The sequence below is a fragment of the Staurois parvus genome, unplaced genomic scaffold, assembly GCF_062004578.1.
Source record: "Staurois parvus isolate SC_StPar_1 unplaced genomic scaffold, SC_StPar_1.0 ptg000159l, whole genome shotgun sequence".
In the NCBI taxonomy this organism is placed as follows: Eukaryota; Metazoa; Chordata; class Amphibia; order Anura; family Ranidae; genus Staurois; species Staurois parvus.
The window spans coordinates 1,096,286-1,118,689 of record NW_028317955.1 but is presented as its reverse complement, the minus strand read 5'-3'; the positions used below and the strand labels follow the sequence as shown (position 1 = coordinate 1,118,689).

Below are 22,404 nucleotides of genomic sequence, written 5' to 3'. Positions count from 1 at the left end.
TGTTAGGTCTGTTAGCCAGAACTGGAGGAACCCTAGTGTTCCGTGGAGCCCTCGTTGAGATGAGCTGCTACAAACCTTGATGATTACAGGGATCACTGCGTACCTGCTGAATACAACCCACTCTGTCACTAGAATGATAATTAAAATCAAAGTGCCCCCTGCATAGCAAAAAGTTTATACTTGCCTTCCTACCACCAGCACATGGATACAGCTTCTTCAAGAATTTTCAGAATCCAACACTTCTGGGAGTGTCGGATGTCTAGTTCCTGCTTCTGTTCCTCCCGCCCCTACATCATCATAGAAGATGTAGGGATTGGTGGATGGAAAGACAGAATGCAGGGGGAATACAAGACATCCAACCCTCCCAGAATTATGGCAGATAACGAAGAGTCTTCAGCAGCAGTATCTTTGAAATGCAATGTGGATAAGCAACATAGGGTGTGAGAGGAGGTATACAGAACAAAGCCGGCCATGCACTAATGGAATTTCACTCAAAATGTTTTGTTTTAAGAACATTAGTTGGATTTTATAATCCGTGCAGTCAAATCAATATTTGTTTTAACAGCAGAAACAAAGACGTTTGAAGAAACGGATGGAAAACTGACAAACGAATTTCTAATAGTGAATGTGGTTTTTCATGCAGGAAATTACATTAATTCCAAAAGCAAATGTTAAAAGCAAACAGGTTCTTGGTGTACATTTGAACAACAATTATCAAGTCATCGAATATACTGAGAATTTTTGAACAAAAGTTTGTCTGAATATTAGTATAAACATAAATCTACAATTGTGTTATAAACTCTTTTCTTTGCAGGGGCACTTTGTTTTTAATTATTCTAGTGGAAGAGTCATCCAGGCATTGATGTAGGACACCAGTCACCCCCCAATCCCTCTTGTTGGTGAACTAGTAAACTGATAGCCCCTGTTTGTGCTGCAGAAGCATACACAACCACTGCAGGTTCTTTGCTACCTCTCACATACAGAAAGCCCCATATATAGTTAAAGTTCAATACCAACAATCAGATTCAAAGCTGCATTTTGAACTTTGAAGATGTCTGGTGACACAGGAAGCAAAGAGGCATGAATTTGTATACTAGGGGCTTCAGGAATTGCACTCCCACCAACCACATTGGGTGCCTTCTGAATTCAGGCAGAAGTGGATTGCATAGATAAAAGTAAACTGAGTGAACCGCCTGATTTAAGGAAACCTGAAAGAAGTCTAGAATTATTATATTTCTCTTTGTTTAAAATTGTACATGGCACTGCATATTTATTTTAGGTTTCTGCTGGTTTGAATCTAAGGGACTTTAAAGCTGAAATCCAGCTTTGCCTTAGAACTTTCACAATTGTACAGGCATGTCTCTTGTACTGAAATTGCTTACTCTGATCTCACTGCAACCAGTTTAAAAATGGTGCTGTTTACATACAACAAAACTAAAAGTGACAAAATACTCGTCGCTTCTGGTTTCCTAAAGATATTCCAATCCCTGGTCACCTCCGGCTTCAATGCTGGGCTCTCCGCTGAGACAGGAGAGTGCTAATTAGCCACTAGGATTAAATTAAAAAAAAAAACACCAACTGAAAAAAAAACAATATCAGGGTGATAACTGTAGCTGCAGGCATCATCCCGGTATACCACTTGTCTTCAAGTGGATAAAGAAGTGTTGGGTTCAAAAAAGGGAATGTAATGAAAATAAAAAAGGTTTTGTTTAAATATTGTGTTAGCATGTTGATGAGTGGACGAAAGGAGGAACCAGGAAAGGTATAATATAAACAGAATAAACTTCAGCTTTAATTTCTGTGGAAATTCTGGTTCTCAAAAAAAAAAAACTGGGTAGCAGTATACAAACATTGCAATAGCATGGTGAAAAGTGAGAAACTGGCAGATTGGAGCAATATTTAAGGCGTGAGGAAGGCACTGCCATGCCCACCGTCACATCCAGTTGTTACATCACATCCGCTCTCCTAGTGTGTTCCATGCAAACCAGGAAGCCCCGAGAACCTCCAGAGCAGTTGATCAATAGGTGATCCCTGAAAACCCATCTCTTCAGGGAAGCCTACCCCGCCCTCACCGAACTGATCTCCTCCACTCCTCCTACCACTCCATCCCCCACAGCCACTTCCTCCTGTACCACTATCCCCTCGCTCCTAGATTGTAAGCTCGAAAGAGCAGGTCCCTTGAATCCCTCGTGTTTTGTTACTGTATTGTCTCATGTTCTGTCCCCCACTATAATGTACATCGCTGAGCAAACCTTTTAGCGCTATATCAATATTGTATAATAATAATAATAAGTTGGTTCACACCCCTTTAACCTGATATACTGGGACCGGATGTCAGAACGGTAGCTTTTTATGACTAATGTCAAGGTGATGGGAGCAGAGAGTTGGTTTTTGCTAAAGGATGCCATATAGTTGGTGCATGGTCCACCATACCCAGGGCACTTCCAGTCTGGTGGAGTACATTGTTGGCTGGAAAAGTATGGCAGACTGACAGATGAAACATCCAACAAAGCCTACAGTAAGTGTAGATGTAGGTTTTGTCAGACTGAGCCCTATTTATTTATTTTCAACAACTGAGTCTCTTCTGGACTGAAAGTCTCCTTACCCTTACTCTTACTTGTACTTATCCTATGGCTGGTCATGTCAAATCACAGACCACCTTCTTCTTGCCTGGCTGCATTAATGGATGGTCCTTTCTGCAGTTCTGAAGGGCACCTACACATACTGTAGATGTGGAGCATTGTGCAATGCTGCAGTACTGTGAGCCCAGGCCGGTATGATGATGGAGGTGGTGACCACAACATCCTGGGCTCACAAGAAGAGGTTGCAGGATCCTACCATTCACTCCAGAAGTGGGCAGAGATAATCGTCACAGGAGGATGCTTCCATGTTCCTAATCCCAGTTGATGGCTGCCAAAGTTAAAAACAGAATAGTAAGGACTGCTGACATGCTACAACAAATTGTGAAAGACTACCGACGTCACAGGCAACTGTTAAAGATGGCAAAATTAGACCATGTTAACAGTGCTTTTAAGATATATCAAGTGTCATTGAAGTGTTGCGTTTCTTACTATTGCTGGAGATAATTATCCTTATACTAAAGTTGCCTCCAGTGCTTCCTAAATAACATAAAGCCTAAGCTTTTGATGGCCTAAGCTATTCAAAGTTTAGCCAGTCTGAACACCATACCTTCTTCTTAGGCCTGACCTGGTGCACACTAGTGCGGGGCATGCAGCTTGCGTTTGCTTGGGCATGGCAGCCCATTCATTTAAACAGCATAAAAAAGGTGCATTTAAAAAATTACGCTGTGGGGTGCCATTGAGAATGAATGGGAGCCATGCGCGTCTTGCAAGATGCAGTTCCTGCAACTGATACGCACAGTGTGAACCAAGCCTCAGGAGAGATCATGGGAGATAATCTACTATAAAAGGTGCACACAGAATCTGGTGCAGTTGTGCATGTTGGCTAATCGGCTTCTAACTTTAGCTTGTTCAATTAAGCTTTGAAAATAAAACCTGGAAGATGATTGGTTACTATGCACAGCTGCACCAGATTCTGTGTGCACCAGTTTTAGTAAATCTCCCCAGAGACCAAATACCTAGACGTTTTTGCAGGAAATTTATTTCAAACCCTTCTAATTATGCTCTATTCATTAAGACAAGACAATTAACATAATGGGGTTGATTTACTAAAGGCAAATATACTGTCCACTGCAAGTGCAGTTGCTCCTAAGCTTAGTAAATGAGGTAAAGCTTCACTTTTATAAAGAATATGCAATCACATGCAAGGAAAAGAAAAAAAACAGCACCTGCACCTCTTTTCAGCATTGTATTGCTGTGTCCTAGTTGCAGATCTTCTCTCGCTACCAGTCCGGTGAAACTGTTACTGTGACAGTAGCTGAAGGTGAATCTCTCTAAAGGAACACTAGGTAGAAGTAAAAACCCAGCAGGAGGTCTTATCCTACCCAACTCTGCAAATTTTTAAAAAGTTTTGGCTAGGCATTCACTTTGAAGTGTTACTAAAACCACAACAGTAATATCAGTCTGTATATGCAGTATAGCATGCTTGTTATACTCACTGTGGAACCTGAGGGGTTAGTCCCCTGCATATTGTAAAAAGACTGTTTGATCCTGTCTTCTCTGATCCTCCTCTTCTTTTACTGTCCTCAATCCATCTGCCATAGTACAGAGCAGTAGTGGCAGGTTTGCACATGCTCGGTTTGGTGCAGGAGCGGACTGACAACTCATGGGGCCCCCGGGCAATAGGAAATCATGGGGGCCCTGTGTCCTTGCCCACACTCAAACCACACCCAAAAAAGCCTATGAAAGGTACCAGGAGCATCTCACGAGGCCCCCTATGGACCCCGGGCCCTCGGGCAGTGCCCGAGTGCCTAAAAGGTCAGTCCGCCCCTGGTTTGGTGTGTATTGTTAGAGAGTTGTTTGTTTTTGTTTTTTTTTTGGGGGGGGGCATGTGATCAGCACAGGGCCAATCAGCACTGTCCACACAGAGGGTCAGGGAATCATGCAGTCTCATATGACAATCAATGGAAACAAGTGAGCGCTATCCAAACAACTGCTAAGCACTCAAGGTACCAAAACAAGCCTTAAATAACAAAAAGAATAAATAGTGCAGCACTAGAATAGACAATATATATTCACAGTTATCAAAATTTTATTCAATATGAGCAGTCTATGCAGTAGTAAAAGTGTCAGGTGACTGGTAGACTCAGTGGTGGTGCTCCGTGATTAATAGCTGAAATGCGCACTCACCAGAAGTATAATAATTATACACGTTATATATTATTATATCCAGAGGTATCCTCATCAGGTACAGGTCTGGTCAGATTTGGTAGTCCTCCCTCAGGGTGGTCATCATCAGGTGCCCAGAAGTCAGGATTACTCCTCTCAGGGTGTCAGGGAATTATGCCCATAGTGTAGTATTGAAATAATATATTTATTGGTAAAAAGAATGTTTGCAAACAAGCAGGAGCTAAAACAGCATCAGGGTGTAGAAATGAAACTAACCCGTAGGAAATCAAAGATGGCCACTGGGCCTCCACGTAGCTCCGGCGGCGTAATGTCACGATGTCCTGGCCCCTCCTCAGGAGCCACGTAGAGGCCCGGCGGCCACCTTTGATTTCCTATGGGTTAGTTTCATTTCTACACCCTGATGCTGTTTTTAGCTCCTGCTTGTTTGCAAACATTCTTTTCACCAATAAATATATTATTTCAATACTACACTATGGGCATCCTTCTCTGACTCCCCGAGAGGAGTATTTATCCACAGAGCCCTTGCCAAGAGGAGGAATACTTGCTGTCGCTAGACAGCTCCACCCATCTACCAAACAAGGACCTCTGGCTTTGTGGATTCAACTAATCCTGACTTCTGGGCACCTGATGATGACCACCCTGAGGGAGGACTACCAAATCTGACCAGACCTGTACCTGATGAGGATACCTCTGGATATAATAATATATAACGCGTACTATTATTATTATACTTCTGGTGAGTGCACATTTCAGCTATTAATCACGGAGCACCACCATTGAGTCTACCAGTCACCTGACACTTTTACTACTGCAATGTTCTCATACGACAGAGGAGAATGAAAACTCCTCCTACAAAATTAACCAGTGCTCAGCCCAACACTGATAAAAGTCACAAGACTGCTCTAACTGCTGATAAGAAAAGGTATTCAGCTGTTTATATTTACTAAAATAATTGCATTTCCATGTTGTGTGTACTGTTGGAGAAGGATATAGTGAATGCAGGGCCGGGGTTTAGTAACACTTTAATCAGGGATGGTATAAAAATGTAAATTCTTGTTATGTGTAGATTAAACAAAAAAGTATGCTAAAATATTCTTTTAAAAATACAAATGTTATGAGAGTGTGACCAATGATGTTGTGTGGTTTGGAAATATAAAGTATAAAAAATAGAAACATTAGTGATGCTGTGTTTACATGTCCACATGTTTCAGCTCATTTCCTTTCTCAGTTTGCAGTGATCCAGATAGACACAGCACGAGAGCTGGAGGACCCAGACTTCTTGACGGAAAGCTACCTGAACCTGGCCCGCAGCAATGAAAAGCTGTGCGAATTTCAGAAGACCATCTCCTACTGCAAGACTTGTCTGAACATGCAGGGGACATCTGTCAGCCTGCACCTGAATGGACAGGTGTCACTGAGCCTGGGGAATGCCTATCTGGGTCTCAGCGTGTTCCAGAAGGCCTTGGAATGCTTTGAGAAGGCCCTGAGATATGCTCATAACAATGATGACAAGATGCTGGAGTGTCGGGTCTGCTGCAGCCTGGGGGGCTTCTACACCCAACTCAAGGTCAGCCATGACTCTAGTTTTTTTTTTTTTTTTTACACAACAGTTTATGGAGAATGAGGCAAATGAACGTAACCAGCAACAATTGTCCTCATTTGGTTCATTCAGTAAGAAAGTGTCAAATACAATGAAGACCTGTGTGGTGAAGTGACTCACATCCAACAGTGGTTTGTGTTGGTTACTGAACCCTTGCTCTTTGCATTCATTTACTGGGTCTGAAAGACTATGTTGCCAGTGGTAACCTTTCAGCTACTCCAGCCTTTCTCAACTTTGTTACCCCTGAGGAACCCATGAAAGAAATCCTAAAAAGGATTCAACCTACAGCTCAATGTACATTAATGTGATCAAGAAGCTGATTAAAGTTTTAAATAAAAGAATAGGGGGCATACCTAGCACATCTGACACCTAGAGCAGAATTTTGATCCCAACCCCCTACAAAATTGTTTTTGTTAATATTCTTGAAATGAAAATAAAAGGCAAACATAAAAACTGTGAAGTCCTCTAACATTTGTGATTCATGTAGCAATGACCCCTTACATTGGTGATATGTAATGCAAAAATGATAATCCACATTTGCCTACAGCTCAAGGAAACCCTAGCAACCTCAGGAGGAACCCAAGGGTTCCATGAAACCCTGATTGAGTGGGAAACACTGCCCTAGGAACATGAGACGAGTTCTTTGATGGTTAATGTGGGTTTCATCATTTCCTTCAGACGCTGCTAAAGCTTTCATTAAAATAATCCCTGGTGATGCTCCCGTAAAGGCCTTATTCAGGCACTTCCTATGAAAGGGTGACAACGCTCTGACCCTGTCTGTTACATGTGATCTTGCATTATCAATTAAGTCATTGATTTCAATAGAGTCTACAAGTGGCCTCTTAAGCACACATTGCTCAGGCATGATTCAATGTTGTCACAGGAAACCTGCCTGAAAAATGTCATTGCTGGGAATATATTTGGACAGAAGGTGGGTGCAAAGAGGCTGCAGGAGTATAGATGCAACAAAGGATGTAAAAAGGTGGAAAAAAACAACTGTTTTATATGCTCGGTGGTTAACTCAACTAAATATTATTCAATTAGGGTTTAAAATTACTTTGAGGCCTCATTTAGACGGTTGGTAAAAACAGTCAGTTGAGCCACAATGTTACGCCTAGCTGCAGCTTAACAGAGCAAGCAACCATGTCAGCACAGATCCCCATGGGGCATTGTGGAGAGAATGATACAACCTGTCACATTTGTCAGGTAATAACAAGGCAATATATCACCTCTGAGCCATCTGTTAAATACCCCTGAAAAGCTTGGCTCCCAGGATCCATTGTTCTGGGGCAATGACATCACTCATGGTCATGATACAGAGGTTCAGCTTCTAAATTAGCATGCAGGACTAGGAATAAATAAACATCTCCCCATGAGGAATCTGACAAAGGAATGTAGCTGCTTAACAGATTCACCTTAGTGTTCCTAGCCCAAGAAATGACATCTTAATAGTGTATATTGGCACCACTGGTACTGTGATATAAAACTCATTGTCTTTTGGAAACTTAAAGTATTCTTGCCCTACAAATGGGAAGTATCAAACTGACATAACATCCAGAGGTCAGCAATGGCAGCTCCTGTATTTGTGCCATGATAGGTTAACTTTAAAGAGATTTTGTACTTTGTTCATACCAAGAAAAGTAACTATTACATTACAGAAGACACTATAGGCAGCAAGTACTTACCTTCCCTGTACCCTCCCCAGGCATTTTAGTACACTACAATTTCTTAAATAGTTTGGAGGTATGAAGCACCTCTAAGGTGGTTATCCTCTTGACACCTATGCTAAGTAACATATGTAAAAAGATGTATATACTTACCTATTCTCAGCCGCCTCTGGTCCAGTCAGGTGATCCTCTTTGACAGCAGCGGCTGCAGGGGAGAGGAAATAGTGATAAACAACAGCAGGGAATGCATGGGAGTGATGAAATCACCCATAGGCCCATCCGATGTTTGCTCTCCCCCCTCTCCCCTGCAGCCACTGCTGGTTGACACAAGGGAGACAGTCACCTGACCAGACCAGAGTGGGCTGAACATAGGTAAGTATATACAGAGGTTGGACAAAATTATGGAAACACCAGGCAAAAGAACAAAATCGTTACCTATTATTTTGTTGGACCACCTTTGGCAACCAAGATGGCCTGAATTCTCCTGGGAATTGAAAAATATATATCTTGGATGGTGGATAATGGAATCTGATACCATGCTTCATGCAAAAATTGTTCCAGTTCTTGCAGAGATGCTAGAGGCGGAAAACGAGCCCGAACCTTGTTCTCCAATATTGACCGTAGCGGATCTATGATTTTGAGGTCTGGCTACTGCGGCACCCAGGGAAGATGGAAAACCTCATCTGCATGCTTATCAAACCACAATTTGACAAAAGCAGCTATGTGAATCGGAGCATTATCGTCTTGTAAATGGCGCTGTCTTTGGGAAACAATGTCTGCACCATGGGGTAGTGACTCTATTTTTCAAGGTGATGATGCAGCCTGCAGAATACCAAGATATGGCTGCCCAAACCATGATTGTGCCACCACCATGCTTTACTGCTTGCACAAGACAGTCCTGGCTGTAAGCTTTGTATGGTGTTTCACACAGGTATACACGTGGATGGAAACAGTGTGAAGCTCGATTCGTCGGGTCATATTACAGTCTTCCATTAATCAATAATCCATGATTTATGGGTGTTGCACCACTCTCTTTTGGCAATTGCAGCTCATCTGCTGGTGCCAAGTATAGCCAAAGTAAAGGTTCTCTGTTAAACACTATAATACCCGTGGCCCCTCTATCCACCCCCGAAGTAGACTTGGCGAGCGACCCTACCCCCGGAGAACGGCCCTGTCTCGGTGAGGCCTACCATCCCGGACCTCCTGTACCCATTGGATGATCAACCCGGCCCTGACCAGCAGCCCACCTGATGACCCCCCTCATAACCTTCCAATCTGAACTCACACAAACTGGAACTTGCAACCTACAACTTACCAAACTGATCTCTATCCACCCGGATCCTAATCACTAGAACTCCTGCTACAAGAACCTACTTCAACGTGATACGCCACTGCTTGACGGACTATCCGCAACAATGCTCCCTGAGAAACATTCCACCTCCCTCACCTGGCCGCCACTCCGCTTACCCTCCTAAAATGCCACCTGTACTCCTCCTCCTCATACTCCTCTCCTCCATTCCCAAAATCTCCTCTCTCTACCCCCCTACTCCTCCAAAACAACTATACATCACACCCTCACTGCTTCCATCTCCCTGCTATGGCTCTCACCACCTCCTCCTATTACTCCACTCTCCCACCGACCCACACGCCACCACTGGCAGACTTGCACGCTCTTGCACATCCCGCTTCTATGCCACCTTTCTCACCCTTCTTCTTCTCCTAACCGCCGGGGACATCTCCCCGAACCCAGGTCCCTCACCACCTCATTCACCCTCCAGGCACCCTCCTACTTCCACAAACTGCCGCAACCCCCTCAACTTAATACCTGTCCCCCTGCTCCCCACAACCACCCCACCATTCTCGTGTGCACTCCTGAACGCCTGATTGGTCTGCAACAAGCTCACCGCCATCCATGACCTCTTTATCTCCCGCTCCCTCAACCTCCTAGCGATCACCAAAATCTGGATCCAAGCCACTGACTCTACCTTCCCTGCGGCACTCTCCTATGGAGGTCTCGTCTGGACCCATTCACCCAGACCGAGTGGTTGTAGAGGTGGTGGGGTCGGCATGCTCTTGTCACCGCTGAGCACCTTCCAGGTCCTCCCAAACCCCCCTTCTCTATCCTTCTCCTCCTTTTGAGGCCCGCTGCATCCGGCTATTCTCTCCTACCCCTCTGAGGATTGCAGTAATCTATCGGCCTCTTGGACCTGTATCCCGCTTCTTCGACGACTTCTCCGCCTGGTTACCCTTCTTCCTCTCCTCAGAGCTACCCACCATCATCCTTGGAGACTTCAATATCCCTATCAACGTCAATAACCCGGCTACATCCCAACTCCTCCACCTAACCTCTTCTTTTGCACTCACACAGTGTACACAGTCCTCCACCCACTCCGAGAGGAATACCCTGCACCTTGTTTTCTCCCATCTCTGCTCCCCCCACAACCTCACAAACACCCCTTTCCCTCTCTCTGACCACAACCTCATTACGTTCTCTGTCTCCCTGTCCTCAAACACCTCCCACCCCAAACGTCAAACCATCACCAGCCATAACCTCCGCAACCTGAACCCTGCCCCTCTCCACTCTGCAGCTGACCGACTCTACGACAGTATCCTTCCACTGTCCTGCCCTGACCTGGCCACTACTGCCTATAAAAACTCGTCAGCCGCCCTAGACTCCTTAGCACCCCTAACCACACGTAGCATTAGACCCGGACCGCTTCAATCCTGGCAGAACAAAAAATAGAGATAAAGTGAGCGCTAGATGGAAAAGCTGCTATGCGCCAATAAGTACCAAAAGACTCAAAAAGACATACAAAAAAGAAGAGGGGGCGCAGCGCTGAAGTACAGTATAATTATAAACCATATATATGTAAAGTGATAACAAAGTGCCAAAAACTGTGCAAAAAAGCAATAATAGTCCTTTAGACAATAAATGGTGACTGAAAAACGTGCGTCTTCCGGTGATCAGAGTAATTGAATCATGCACTCACCAGATGCATAATTCAAATATGCATATAGATGGTATCCCGATATCCAAACGAAGTTGTCTCATAGATGGATAGGGTCATCATCCAAGTACAGCAGTCCGTCCAAGGTATCTTCTAATGGATCGTGTGTTACCACACTAAAACACCCCTCAGCTGTCCCCTAGGAGACTCTGCAAGTAATGGACTCAGCAGGGTCCCAAGAAAAAAAGCCAGGATGGTGTGATACCGTTTAAAATAAAAATTTATTCGTCCAAAAGAAAGACAAGGACTGCATAAATAAAACTGACCATAAAGGTGTACAAAGATGGCCGCCGCTCCATGCGGTGGCGTAATGTCTGGGATATGCTGCTCTTACCCTGACGCGTTTCGTGCCATGTGCACGTATTCATAGGGAGTGTGTCAGCTAACCAGACATCTACTCCAAACCCCGTATAAATAGTGTCTAGGCAATCGTATAAGCGCGTCCGCCATTTTCCCGGCGTCCTCGCGCATGCGCAGAACAGACATCGCTACGATGTCCGCATCTCAGTCCAGCGCCATTTTGTTGTGGTCTTAATTACCAACAACTACGATGCCAGATACAAGCACAGCTATGCAGTGAATATATTATCGTTCATCATAATCCTTAACAGCTGTTAGCCAACAAAACAATACATACAGGGCTGGAAACAACACACAGAAAATATAGTGAAGACACCTAACAGATGTAATGTAAACGCATGTATATAGATGAATCAACATCGATATACCATAAATGTTAAAGCATATATGTTAACATGGTATATCGATTTATGGTATATCGATGTTGATTCATCTATATACATGCTGTTTCCAGCCCTGTATGTATTGTTTTGTTGGCTAACAGCTGTTAAGGATTATGATGAACGATAATATATTCACTGCATAGCTGTGCTTGTATCTGGCATCGTAGTTGTTGGTAATTAAGACCACAACAAAATGGCGCTGGACTGAGATGCGGACATCGTAGCGATGTCTGTTCTGCGCATGCGCGAGGACGCCGGGAAAATGGCGGACGCGCTTATACGATTGCCTAGACACTATTTATACGGGGTTTGGAGTAGATGTCTGGTTAGCTGACACACTCCCTATGAATACGTGCACATGGCACGAAACGCGTCAGGGTAAGAGCAGCATATCCCAGACATTACGCCACCGCATGGAGCGGCGGCCATCTTTGTACACCTTTATGGTCAGTTTTATTTATGCAGTCCTTGTCTTTCTTTTGGACCAATAAATTTTTATTTTAAACGGTATCACACCATCCTGGCTTTTTTTCTTGGGACCCTGCTGAGTCCATTACTTGCAGAGTCTCCTAGGGGACAGCTGAGGGGTGTTTTAGTGTGGTAACACACGATCCATTAGAAGATACCTTGGACGGACTGCTGTACTTGGATGATGACCCTATCCATCTATGAGACAACTTCGTTTGGATATCGGGATACCATCTATATGCATATTTGAATTATGCATCTGGTGAGTGCATGATTCAATTACTCTGATCACCGGAAGACGCACGTTTTTCAGTCACCATTTATTGTCTAAAGGACTATTATTGCTTTTTTGCACAGTTTTTGGCACTTTGTTATCACTTTACATATATATGGTTTATAATTATACTGTACTTCAGCGCTGCGCCCCCTCTTCTTTTTTGTAAATCCTGGCAGAACGACCACACCAAAAATCTTAAACGACGCAGTCGTGCGCTGGAGCAATTATGGCGCAAAACCAGATCCCAACAAGCGTTCACCCTATACAAATCTGCCTTCCTCACCTATACATCCTCCCTTCACACTGCCAAACAAGCCTACTTCATAACCCTCATCAATACCCTCTCCTCCAGTCCTCGCCGGCTCCTCTCTACTTTTAACTCCCTACTCTCTCCCCCCCCGCTTCCACCCAGTACCTCACTCACCGCCCACGAGATTGCTAACCATTTCCAAAACAAGATCGACGCAATGCATAGGGACATCGCCAATGCTCAGACCTCCACCCCACCTAGCCTTCCTCCCATGATAACCCCCTCAACACTCCCCTCCACTGACCTCACAACTGCCCAGACCCCCACCCCACCTAACATCCCACACACTAAAACTCCCCCAACGCTCCACTCCTTCGACCTTGCTACCACTGAAGAGGTCACTAAGGTCTTCTCCGAAGCCCGCCTCACCACCTGCCCCCTTGACCCTGTCCCCACACAACTCCTACTCTGCTCTCTCCTGGCTCTCCTCTTATCTATCCCAGCGCTCCTTCAGTTTTACCTATCATGCTGCCACCAACCCCCTCTCTCCCCCTCACTGTTGGGGTCCCCCAAGGCTCTGTCCTCGGGCCCCTTCTCTTCTCCATCTACAGCTCCTCTCTTGGCCAACTGATACACTCCCACGGCTTCAACTACCACCTCTACACCGATGACACGCAAATCTACCTCTCCACCCCTTGCCTCACCCCTACAGTCTCCGCCCGAATCACCTGCCTACTGAACAACATATCAGACTGGATGTCACTCCACTTCCTCAAATTAAACCTTTCCAAAACCGAGCTCCTAGTTTTCCCCCCAGCCCGTGCCCCTCCCCCCCCCAACCTTTCCATCACGACCAATAACGCCACCATCATTCCCACCCCGCAAGTCAAAATTCTAGGTGTCACTCTAGACTCCAATCTGTCCTTCCAGCCCCATGTCCAATTGCTGGCAAACTCATGCAGGCTCCACCTCCGCAACATCTCCAAAATACGTTCGTTCCTAACCCCAGCCACTAATAAACAACTCATTCACTCCCTCATTATCTCACAGCTCGACTACTGCAACTCCCTCCTCACTGGCCTACCTCATCACAGGCTATCCCCGCTTCAGTCTATCCTGAACTCTTTGGCCAGACTCATCCACCTTACCAACCGCACCTCTTCTGCCACCCCCCTCTGTCATTCCCTCCACAGGCTTCTGATTGCCCAACGCACAAAATTCAAACTATTAACATTGACGTACAAAGCTATTCATAATACTGCCCCAAACTACCTCACCGACCTGATATCCAAATACCACCCAACATGTACTCTTCGCTCCTCACAAGACCTCCTACTCTCTAGCTCCCTGGTCTCCTCCTCCCATGCCCGACTCCAGGACTTCTCCAGGTCTTCCACCATCCTCTGGAACTCACTACCCCAATCCATCAGACTGTCACCTACCCTCCTCACATTTAGGCGCACCCTGAAAACCCATCTCTTCAGGGAAGCCTACCCCGCCCTCACCTAACTGCCGAGCTCCTCCACTCCTCCTACCACTCCATCCCCCACAGCCATTTCCTCCTTTACCACTATCCCCTCCCTCCTAGATTGTAAGCTCCAAGGAGCAAGGTCTTCAAACCCATCGTGTATTGTATTGTTAATGTATTGTCTCATGTACTTTCTCCCACTATAATGTTCAGCGCTGAGCAAACCTTTTGGCGCTATATAAATACTGTATAATAATAATATTTTCCAGCTTGCCAGCAAGAATCCAAAGCTGAAATACCAGTCTTAGGTAGTGTTGATGCTTCAGGCTGCATTCACATTTGTGTGCATTCATGCATATTAATGTGTGTTACAACAACATGGGATGCATCCACTGTTTCATTTTTCATAACACACAAATACAAATATTGGCACACTACAAACAATCCTGACCCTCAAGGGTGCCATACAGTGTGCTGGTGGACATGTATTGTCTGTGTGTCTGTGGACATGTATTGAGGGCTCATTGACAATTAACTCTCAATAGGATTTTATTCAAAAAATTTAAGTAAAGGAGAAGTACTAAATATTTGTATACGGAGTACAAGGCATGGACAACTGAGTTATGACTAATTCCATAATAGAGTCTCAGTTACCATACGACATCCAACTATGTCTTAGTGACCATTGCAAACAATAAGAGGATGTCCATCTCAAAGAAGATGCAAGAACATATTGTGAGATATAAGCAATTGTGTCTGTCAGTTATAAATATATATGTCTGGTAAAGAACAAAGAGAAACCAGGGAAAGAGGGAGGTTAAAAGAAGGAAAAGGATAACAGAAAAGAGTTAGGCCTGGGAATCTTCACCCTCTGCTTGGTCCGCTTGAGTTGAAGGTTGCATTTTGGTTCTGAACATTTTGGGCCCATGGGTCCCATGTTTTATCAAATTTTTTGGATGTATCATTAATAATCCAGTCAATTTTTTCTTGGATTATTATTCACAAGATTTTCCTTCCAACCTGTGTATACAAAACGTCAGGTTTTCTCCATGCTTCAGCAGTATTATTTTGGCTGCTGGAAAAATAAAAATTATCTTTCCTTGTGAGCATCACGGAATACATTTAACAGGTTAATTGAGCAGGGCTATTTGAGGTTGCTGTGGAATTTGCAGTCCAGTACTGTGGTGGAACATTGAGAACTCCATAAAACTCCAACTCCATTCCACAAACTCCTAATTGGAGGCATTCCCACCAGATGTGGTACATTGAGCCTCGTAAGGCACAACTCCGTATCGGGGGCATTCCACCTAGATATAGTACATTGAGCCCCATAAGGCACAACCCTAGCAACAATCCCATTGACATTTAAATACAGTGTTCAGTGCTACGCATGATGGCATGTCAAAAATGTGCAACAATGTGTGCACAAGTGTTGAGGAGAATGGAGTATAGTATGTAGAACATGTGTTTTGTAGAATCTAAGCAAATAAGGCAATTTTTGGACAAGAGATATCCATACAATTTCCAGTCTGACTACTAAAATCACCAGTGATGAATCACTAAGGGGGCCATTTGTAATGCAGAGTTGCTATCTGTTCTTCGTTTAAACTCTGCAGGGCTACTGAATACCGCTGCCTGGCCATTCATAAAAATCTTTATCTTATGGAGTTCTCTCTGTTTAACGCAGCAGAGAGGACTCCATGATTGGAGGCAAGTATGTAATACAGTATGACTTTGACAGTTCTCATAATTGGACTGGACACTGCTCCTTTTTTGTTTTAAACAGCTTGTCAATTATTACTATTTTGCTCTGCAGGCAACTTCTGAAGCCAGTGGAGCGCAATGCACATTTGTAAAGAAAATCACTGTGCTTTTTTTTTTTTAAGCAGTAGTATGGCTGTATTGCTGCTTTTCTTTATAGAAGAACTCCAGGATAGGCAAACAAATCACCCATTAGTACACCCCATACACAAAACATTAAACAGTTAATTAAATTTTTAACATTTTTACCATTTAGGAGAAAGGTTTAATTGAATTTTCTTGACTTCATCTCTATAATTCAAAAGATAAAACAGCATGTGCTCTGCCAAGGAGGTGGTGTAACAGCAGGGATTACATCATATCCTCTCCTCTTTCTCTGCAGTAAAAGGAAACTACAGTTCCCATCAAGCACAGGGATTTGTATTGAATGTGGGCGGGTACACTAGGCCTGTACCATGTTGAATGTGTCTGAGAGTCTCAGTCCGCCCACCACTGCAAGTGGGGCTGAATTACATTACTGCTTTCTGGAGAAAGAACTACAAAAGGGATGTGCCAAGACCAGTTGCTGGGGGAATAGGAGGCATAGCAGTCACTGGTCTTACAAACAGGAAACCAAAGAGAATTAACAGTTTGATTTGAAAATTCTAAGGGTAGGAAATCAGCAACAAAGACATGTAAGGATGTTTTTTCCTGAAGTTCTGCTTTAATAGACCCCTAAGAGTAACAATCCATAGATAAACAGACAGAAAAAATGCAATGGTGTAAACTACACAAGCAGCACTAGTAGGTATTAACTGCATACAACTGGACCCTGTACAACTATTATATGTGTATGTGTAGTTTTCACCATAGGGAGCCATTTTTGTTGATAGTTGGATCTTAGTAATTCACAGCCAACAATTTCAGCTGAATGATTAAGCTACTTAGAAAAAATATCTGTGTAGTTTATGAAAGCAGAACTTTCAGGTGCCCACCAAGGTCAAAGAGCAAGACACTGCCTGTACAGCTGACACAGTCTATTTATTCAAGGAATGGGCCAGCTTAGGACTCCCTGGGGCAGCTGGCAATGTGATATGCCATAAAAAGAGATATGTGGTCTTTACAGATATGCTTCCTGGGAAAATATGGAATTATGGAATGCCCCTACTAATAGAGACAGGATATGTGCGTAATAATCGCAACAGCTGAAATCGTCTTTATAGGGGACTCTCTATGTATTTCGGAGAATGTTAAGCCAGATAGAAAGTTGTGGAGAGAATGTGAGAAAGTTATCTATATGACCAACTGCTGTTTATTGGTGGGGATCTCCCTGCTTGAAACCCCCTTCAATCAACTATATTTACAAATAGCCCAAAGGCTTGCACTTCTAGCAACATAGGCACAGCAACCTGTAGCATTTCAAAGGTGTTTCAAAGCTGGACTGTAAAAAGCCATGTGTTCATGTGTGCAACCTACTTACAGATTAAGATGTTATGGTATGTTTGTAAGAATACCAAACCGCCTTCAAACCGACTGTCCTGGGAAAACAAACGATTGGTTGTGTTGGATTTTTCTAAGTAGTCACAATTGCTTTTCCATTGAAAGAAACTAGTGCTGAGGATCTCCTTCTACTATCTTCCCGTGCTATCGTCCGTATACATACAGTATACATTTGTACACTTGGCCAATCTGAGTATGCATACTTATGGAAAGTTACTTCAGCAGTTGAATAATACCTGTCTTGCCACCACATAAAAATTGGCTTCAATTAAAAGGGGAACTATAGTGATTTTACATTTTTAAACTGCTATTTTATATTCCCTTTTGTTATATATAGACAACCTTTGTTTTACAAATGAACACTTAATACATAACAAAAGTTTCCCAGAGGCCAATGAGTTAGCTAAAGAGTCCTCACAGCAGAGCAGCTTGCTTTGCAGCTCCCTTTGTCTGACTGAAATGCTTGACTGGGCTGTCTAATAAGGGAGTAGTTACTGCTGTGTTTCAGCATAGAGAAAGCGATATGTTTTACTTGTGAAAAGAAGACTAACTCCACCTTTTGGCTGGATGGAAGGCCAGCAAATAATACAATATTATAAAGAAACAATAAATAGAAATAAATTACCATTTTTTTTTTGTATGGCTGTAGTTAATAAGGTCGGTGCATGGAAAACCAATTTACATTCCCCCTAGGGCCTCATGCATGAACTATCAAACAGAAGGACAGTTTGTGTTTTGCTCCAAGAAACCAGCCAGTTTTTCATGATGTAAACTGTACAAGCAGCAGGGAAGCTGGCATTTGATTGATTGTTTACTGGGTAGGACTATACAAAGTTATGCAGTTTGTTCTTGGACATAAGGCCCTTAAGCTGGCCATAGACGGTTTGAACATTGGCCGGTTCAGCAGGGACGGGCCAAGATGTCAAACCATGTATGGGCAGGCTGAATGCACCTAAGTTGATCCATCAATCAACTTGGGACAACCAGCCTTTTGTATTTTACATGCGATTATTGCTAGCGGCTATTATAGCTGCTAGCAGTAATCACTGTGTTCTCCCGGCAGGGATGGCTCCCCCCACCAGGAGAACACAATGGCTCTGCAGGAGTTATGGACTGTGTTGATGGGGGAATCAAGCGATTTTCTTTACTGCAACCTGTGGTTGCTGGAAAAAAAATTGCTCTATCTATGGCCGGTTTAAGTGATTTACTAGGTAGGGTAGTAAAGATTTTGTATTGCACTGTCAATTGAGCAATAGCCTCCAGGTATCTGCAGATTGACGGATAGAAGTTCCTAGCTAGGACTAAGACAGGGATGTATTTTTTTCTAGGGGTTGCATTAGACAAAATGCGCACATCATCGACTACTGACCTAAAAAAACCTTATAGATAAAGATGTCCCCTGCCTAGCAAGATTTGAGCTTCTCCGTACTTCTAGAAATCTTTTATATATTAAATACTTTGAAATCTATTCTAAACTTATAACTGTGACATATTATAAATGTTTCTGCTCTCTCTTGTGTTATTTTCATATAAGTAGTGGATCTGTACTTCACTGTTTAATCCTTGGTATATCTTCGACAGGACTTTGAGAAGGCCCTCTTCTTTCCATGTAAGGCAGCTGAACTAGTTAACGACTATGGGAAAGGCTGGAGCCTGAAATACAGAGCCATGAGCCAGTACCACATGGCCGTGGCATATCGTAAGCTCGGTCGTTTAACAGATGCCATGGAATGTTGCGAGGTAAGACATCAGTGTCTTGTTCTGTGGATAAAAAAGTAGAAACCATTCTTTATGCAAACACATTGGCTCTCGAAGGGTAAGCTAGTCGAAAATGTAGGTTTTAGTTGTATTCAGGTGGTATGATACTCCAAGTAGGGGAAACTGGTAGGCTAAGGTATCCCATGGTTTCTAGTATATGTTGGGTTCTTCAATAGTGAGATCTAGCGATAAGTCCTAACTCCTGGTTCTCTCCACCTGGGAATTTTGGTTATTCCTATCCACTTTAGTGTGTCCCAGCCTCTAATATTACATTCTCTATAATATACATAAATTTAGCAGACAGAGTGGGAGCTCCTCATAAAGGCCTTAGCAGGTGGGTAAATGTTGGCAAGTTAAATCCCCTGGGGTTTCTTGAATCTTTCAAGGGTTTCTCCTTAATCTGCAAACCAGCCTGTTATTTACGTTTAGGGGGTGGGAAATGGGAAATTTTCTAAAGCTTAAAAATGTAACTTCTCTAAGTAGGGGCCCCAATATAGAAGGCTATCCACCGTCTGAAGCCCCCTTGTAAACAGTAGTGAGATATTTGTTCTGCTATTGTGTTAGATAACCTGAAGAACCATCAAGAGCATCATTAACAAGAACTGTTCTACCTTACCCTACAGCCACAAATCAAATTCAAATTGTCTTACATATTTTTGATAGCTAAAACTGTGTCCATATATTAAATTATGCATATTTAGCTGTTTGCCTGGAGCAGCGACTGATTAAAGTTGTAAAGGCTCAAGATTTTGTACCTTCATATATTTTATGCATGAACGTAAAAACCTTCTGTGTGCAGCTCCTCCCCAGCCACCCCCCCCAATACGTACCTGAGCCCCATCGCGATCCAGAGGTGTGCACGAGAGTCTCAGCTCTCTGGGGACTCTCCCTCCTTATTGGCTGAGACAAGGAGCCAAGGATGAGAGAGAGGGAGCAGAGCTGAGCCGCAGGTCTGTTTGTGAATGGACATGCAGAGCATGGGCTTGCTCTGTGAGCACTTGACAGGAGGGAGGGGCCAGGAGTGCCAGCGGTGCACCCGAGAAGATTGGGACTGCTCTGTGCAATTGCACAAAGCAGGAAAGTATTACATTTAAAAAAAAATGCCTTTAATATCACTTAAAGGAATAGGTCCCTAGTCAAGGTAGCATCTTTCGTTCCCATATCTCTTCCGTTCCCATATCTCTTGGTAAGGAGAAGGTGCCCCATTCCCATTGTTTTTACTGGCATAACCCTATCAGGCACCAGGGGGTTTATTTACTAAAGCTGGAGAGTCCAAAATCAGACTCCCTTCTGCACAGAAACCAATCAGCTTCTAACCTCAGCTTGTTCAATGAAGCTTTGGCAATGAAACCTGGAAGCTGATTGGTTTCTATGCAGAAGTGAGTCTGATTTTGGACTCTCCAGCTTTAGTAAATAAACCCCCAAATGTCTACAAGTTCTCCTTTCCTTGTGAAATAAAAGACAGGCACATGGCTTTGATTAAACCCCCCCCCCCCCCCCCCAGTTCAGTGCAAGAACAACACAATACTCATGTTAATTATGTACCTATGTCATTACCTGCTCTCTGCCTAAATTGTCTTCCTGCTTTTATTTGTAGTCAGGCTATAGTGAGGTAGGTCAAAAGAAACTGAAATACAGAGGTTATGTCATCACTTCAGCATGCAGAAATGTCCTTATTTAAAACATAATGAAAGGCAAAACTTTTTTTTTTTTGGGTAGAGTGTTGAGTGGTTAGAACCCCCATCATGTTTTTATTTCTGCCTTTAACCCCAATAGGGAGGTTCACTCTCTCTTATTGTCCTAATCACCAATGTCTCCAGGAATGAAAGTAAGGGTAAAGCCAAAATGTTGAGTTGCTACCAGAACAGGAATAAAGGAGAAATCATTCAAAGGGGACACTTGTTTTCCTTACATTGCAAAGATATCCTAGCATTTCCTGTTGAGTCTATGGGACTGGAAGTGAAGGGAAATCTCCCTAAAGAGACACAAGATGATGGCAGAAGAAAACAAAAATGGTTTTAAAGAAGATTTCCAGGTATGGATATTTTTACATAGGTACATTGGTCAAACGTGGATCAATGTAATATGCATGTATTATACCTGTGGGATCCCTCTAGATGCTGGAAATCACTGTAGTAGACATTGCTACTACAGTGATTGCTATTTCCTTCTGGGTCCTGTGCCTAGTGGCTGCCCTGCTGCATTCTGAACACAGAGTCAGCGGCTGGGAATGGTTGCCATTCAGAAAATACTTAGCATTTTCTCAATGAATGCAAAGCTTTCTCTCATTAGATGAGGTGGAGAATGTGACATCACCACCCACCTCTCTACCCCGTCTAATCAGAGAATGCTTTGCATTTACTGAGAAAATGCAAAGTGATCTCTGAATGGCCCGGTGCCAAATGGCCAACCTCCTGTGTTCACAATGCAGCAGGGCAGCCAATTGGTACAGAACCCTTAGGGCTCGTTCACACTTGACTTTATTTCTAACTCTTGCCAAACGGCCCTATAGTGTTAGACAGATGTTTGGGAAGTGTTTTTAACACTCCCCAAACGCTCCATGCGCGGTTTTGAGGTGGTTGATAGCTGTTTGCCAAGCGTTAAAACCACACCACAACCGCCTATAATGAAGTTAAATGGTATTAACGCTTCGCAACCGCATCACAACCGCACCGCAAACGCCTGCCAGGCGTTTGCGGAGCGGCACCATAGACTTGAATGGGAGGCTTCAACTCCTCTGACTCGACACGAGGCATCAGTTTTGCCTTGATGCTAACGCTTCAGTGTGAACAGCACTGTGTGCTGCCATGTGCAGAATTTTCATAGGCGTTTGAGAAGCGTTAAAAACGCTTCCCAAACGCTTGTCTGACGCTTGCTGACAAAGCTAGTGTGAACGTAGCCTAAAGCTAGTGAAGATCGCTGGAATAGCGGTATTTATTACAGTGTTTCTAGAGACCCCACTGATATAGTTACATTGGACCCAAAACCAATACTCTAAAATAAATGAACTCCTTGCTATGCGGTGGTGGCAGTGATCTTCTGCTTTAGGAAGACATAGGGAATGATTTACTGAAACTGGAGAGTGCAAAATCCAGTGCAGCTCTGCGTGGTAGCCAATCAGCCTCTAACTTGAACTTGTTCAATTGAGCGTGGACA

The 22,404-nt window shown here is 43.6% G+C and overlaps 1 protein-coding gene across 1 annotated transcript in view; it reads left to right on the top strand.

Moving 5' to 3' along the window:
- RAPSN (receptor associated protein of the synapse) overlaps nt 1-22,404 on the top strand; it is a 56,383-nt gene that overhangs the window by 14,643 nt on the left and 19,336 nt on the right. Inside the window, exons 2-3 of the mRNA XM_089675804.1 lie at nt 5,998-6,336; nt 19,072-19,230. Of these exons, the coding sequence (XP_089531930.1) occupies nt 5,998-6,336; nt 19,072-19,230 (498 nt within the window). The remainder of the gene's footprint in view (nt 1-5,997; nt 6,337-19,071; nt 19,231-22,404) is intronic.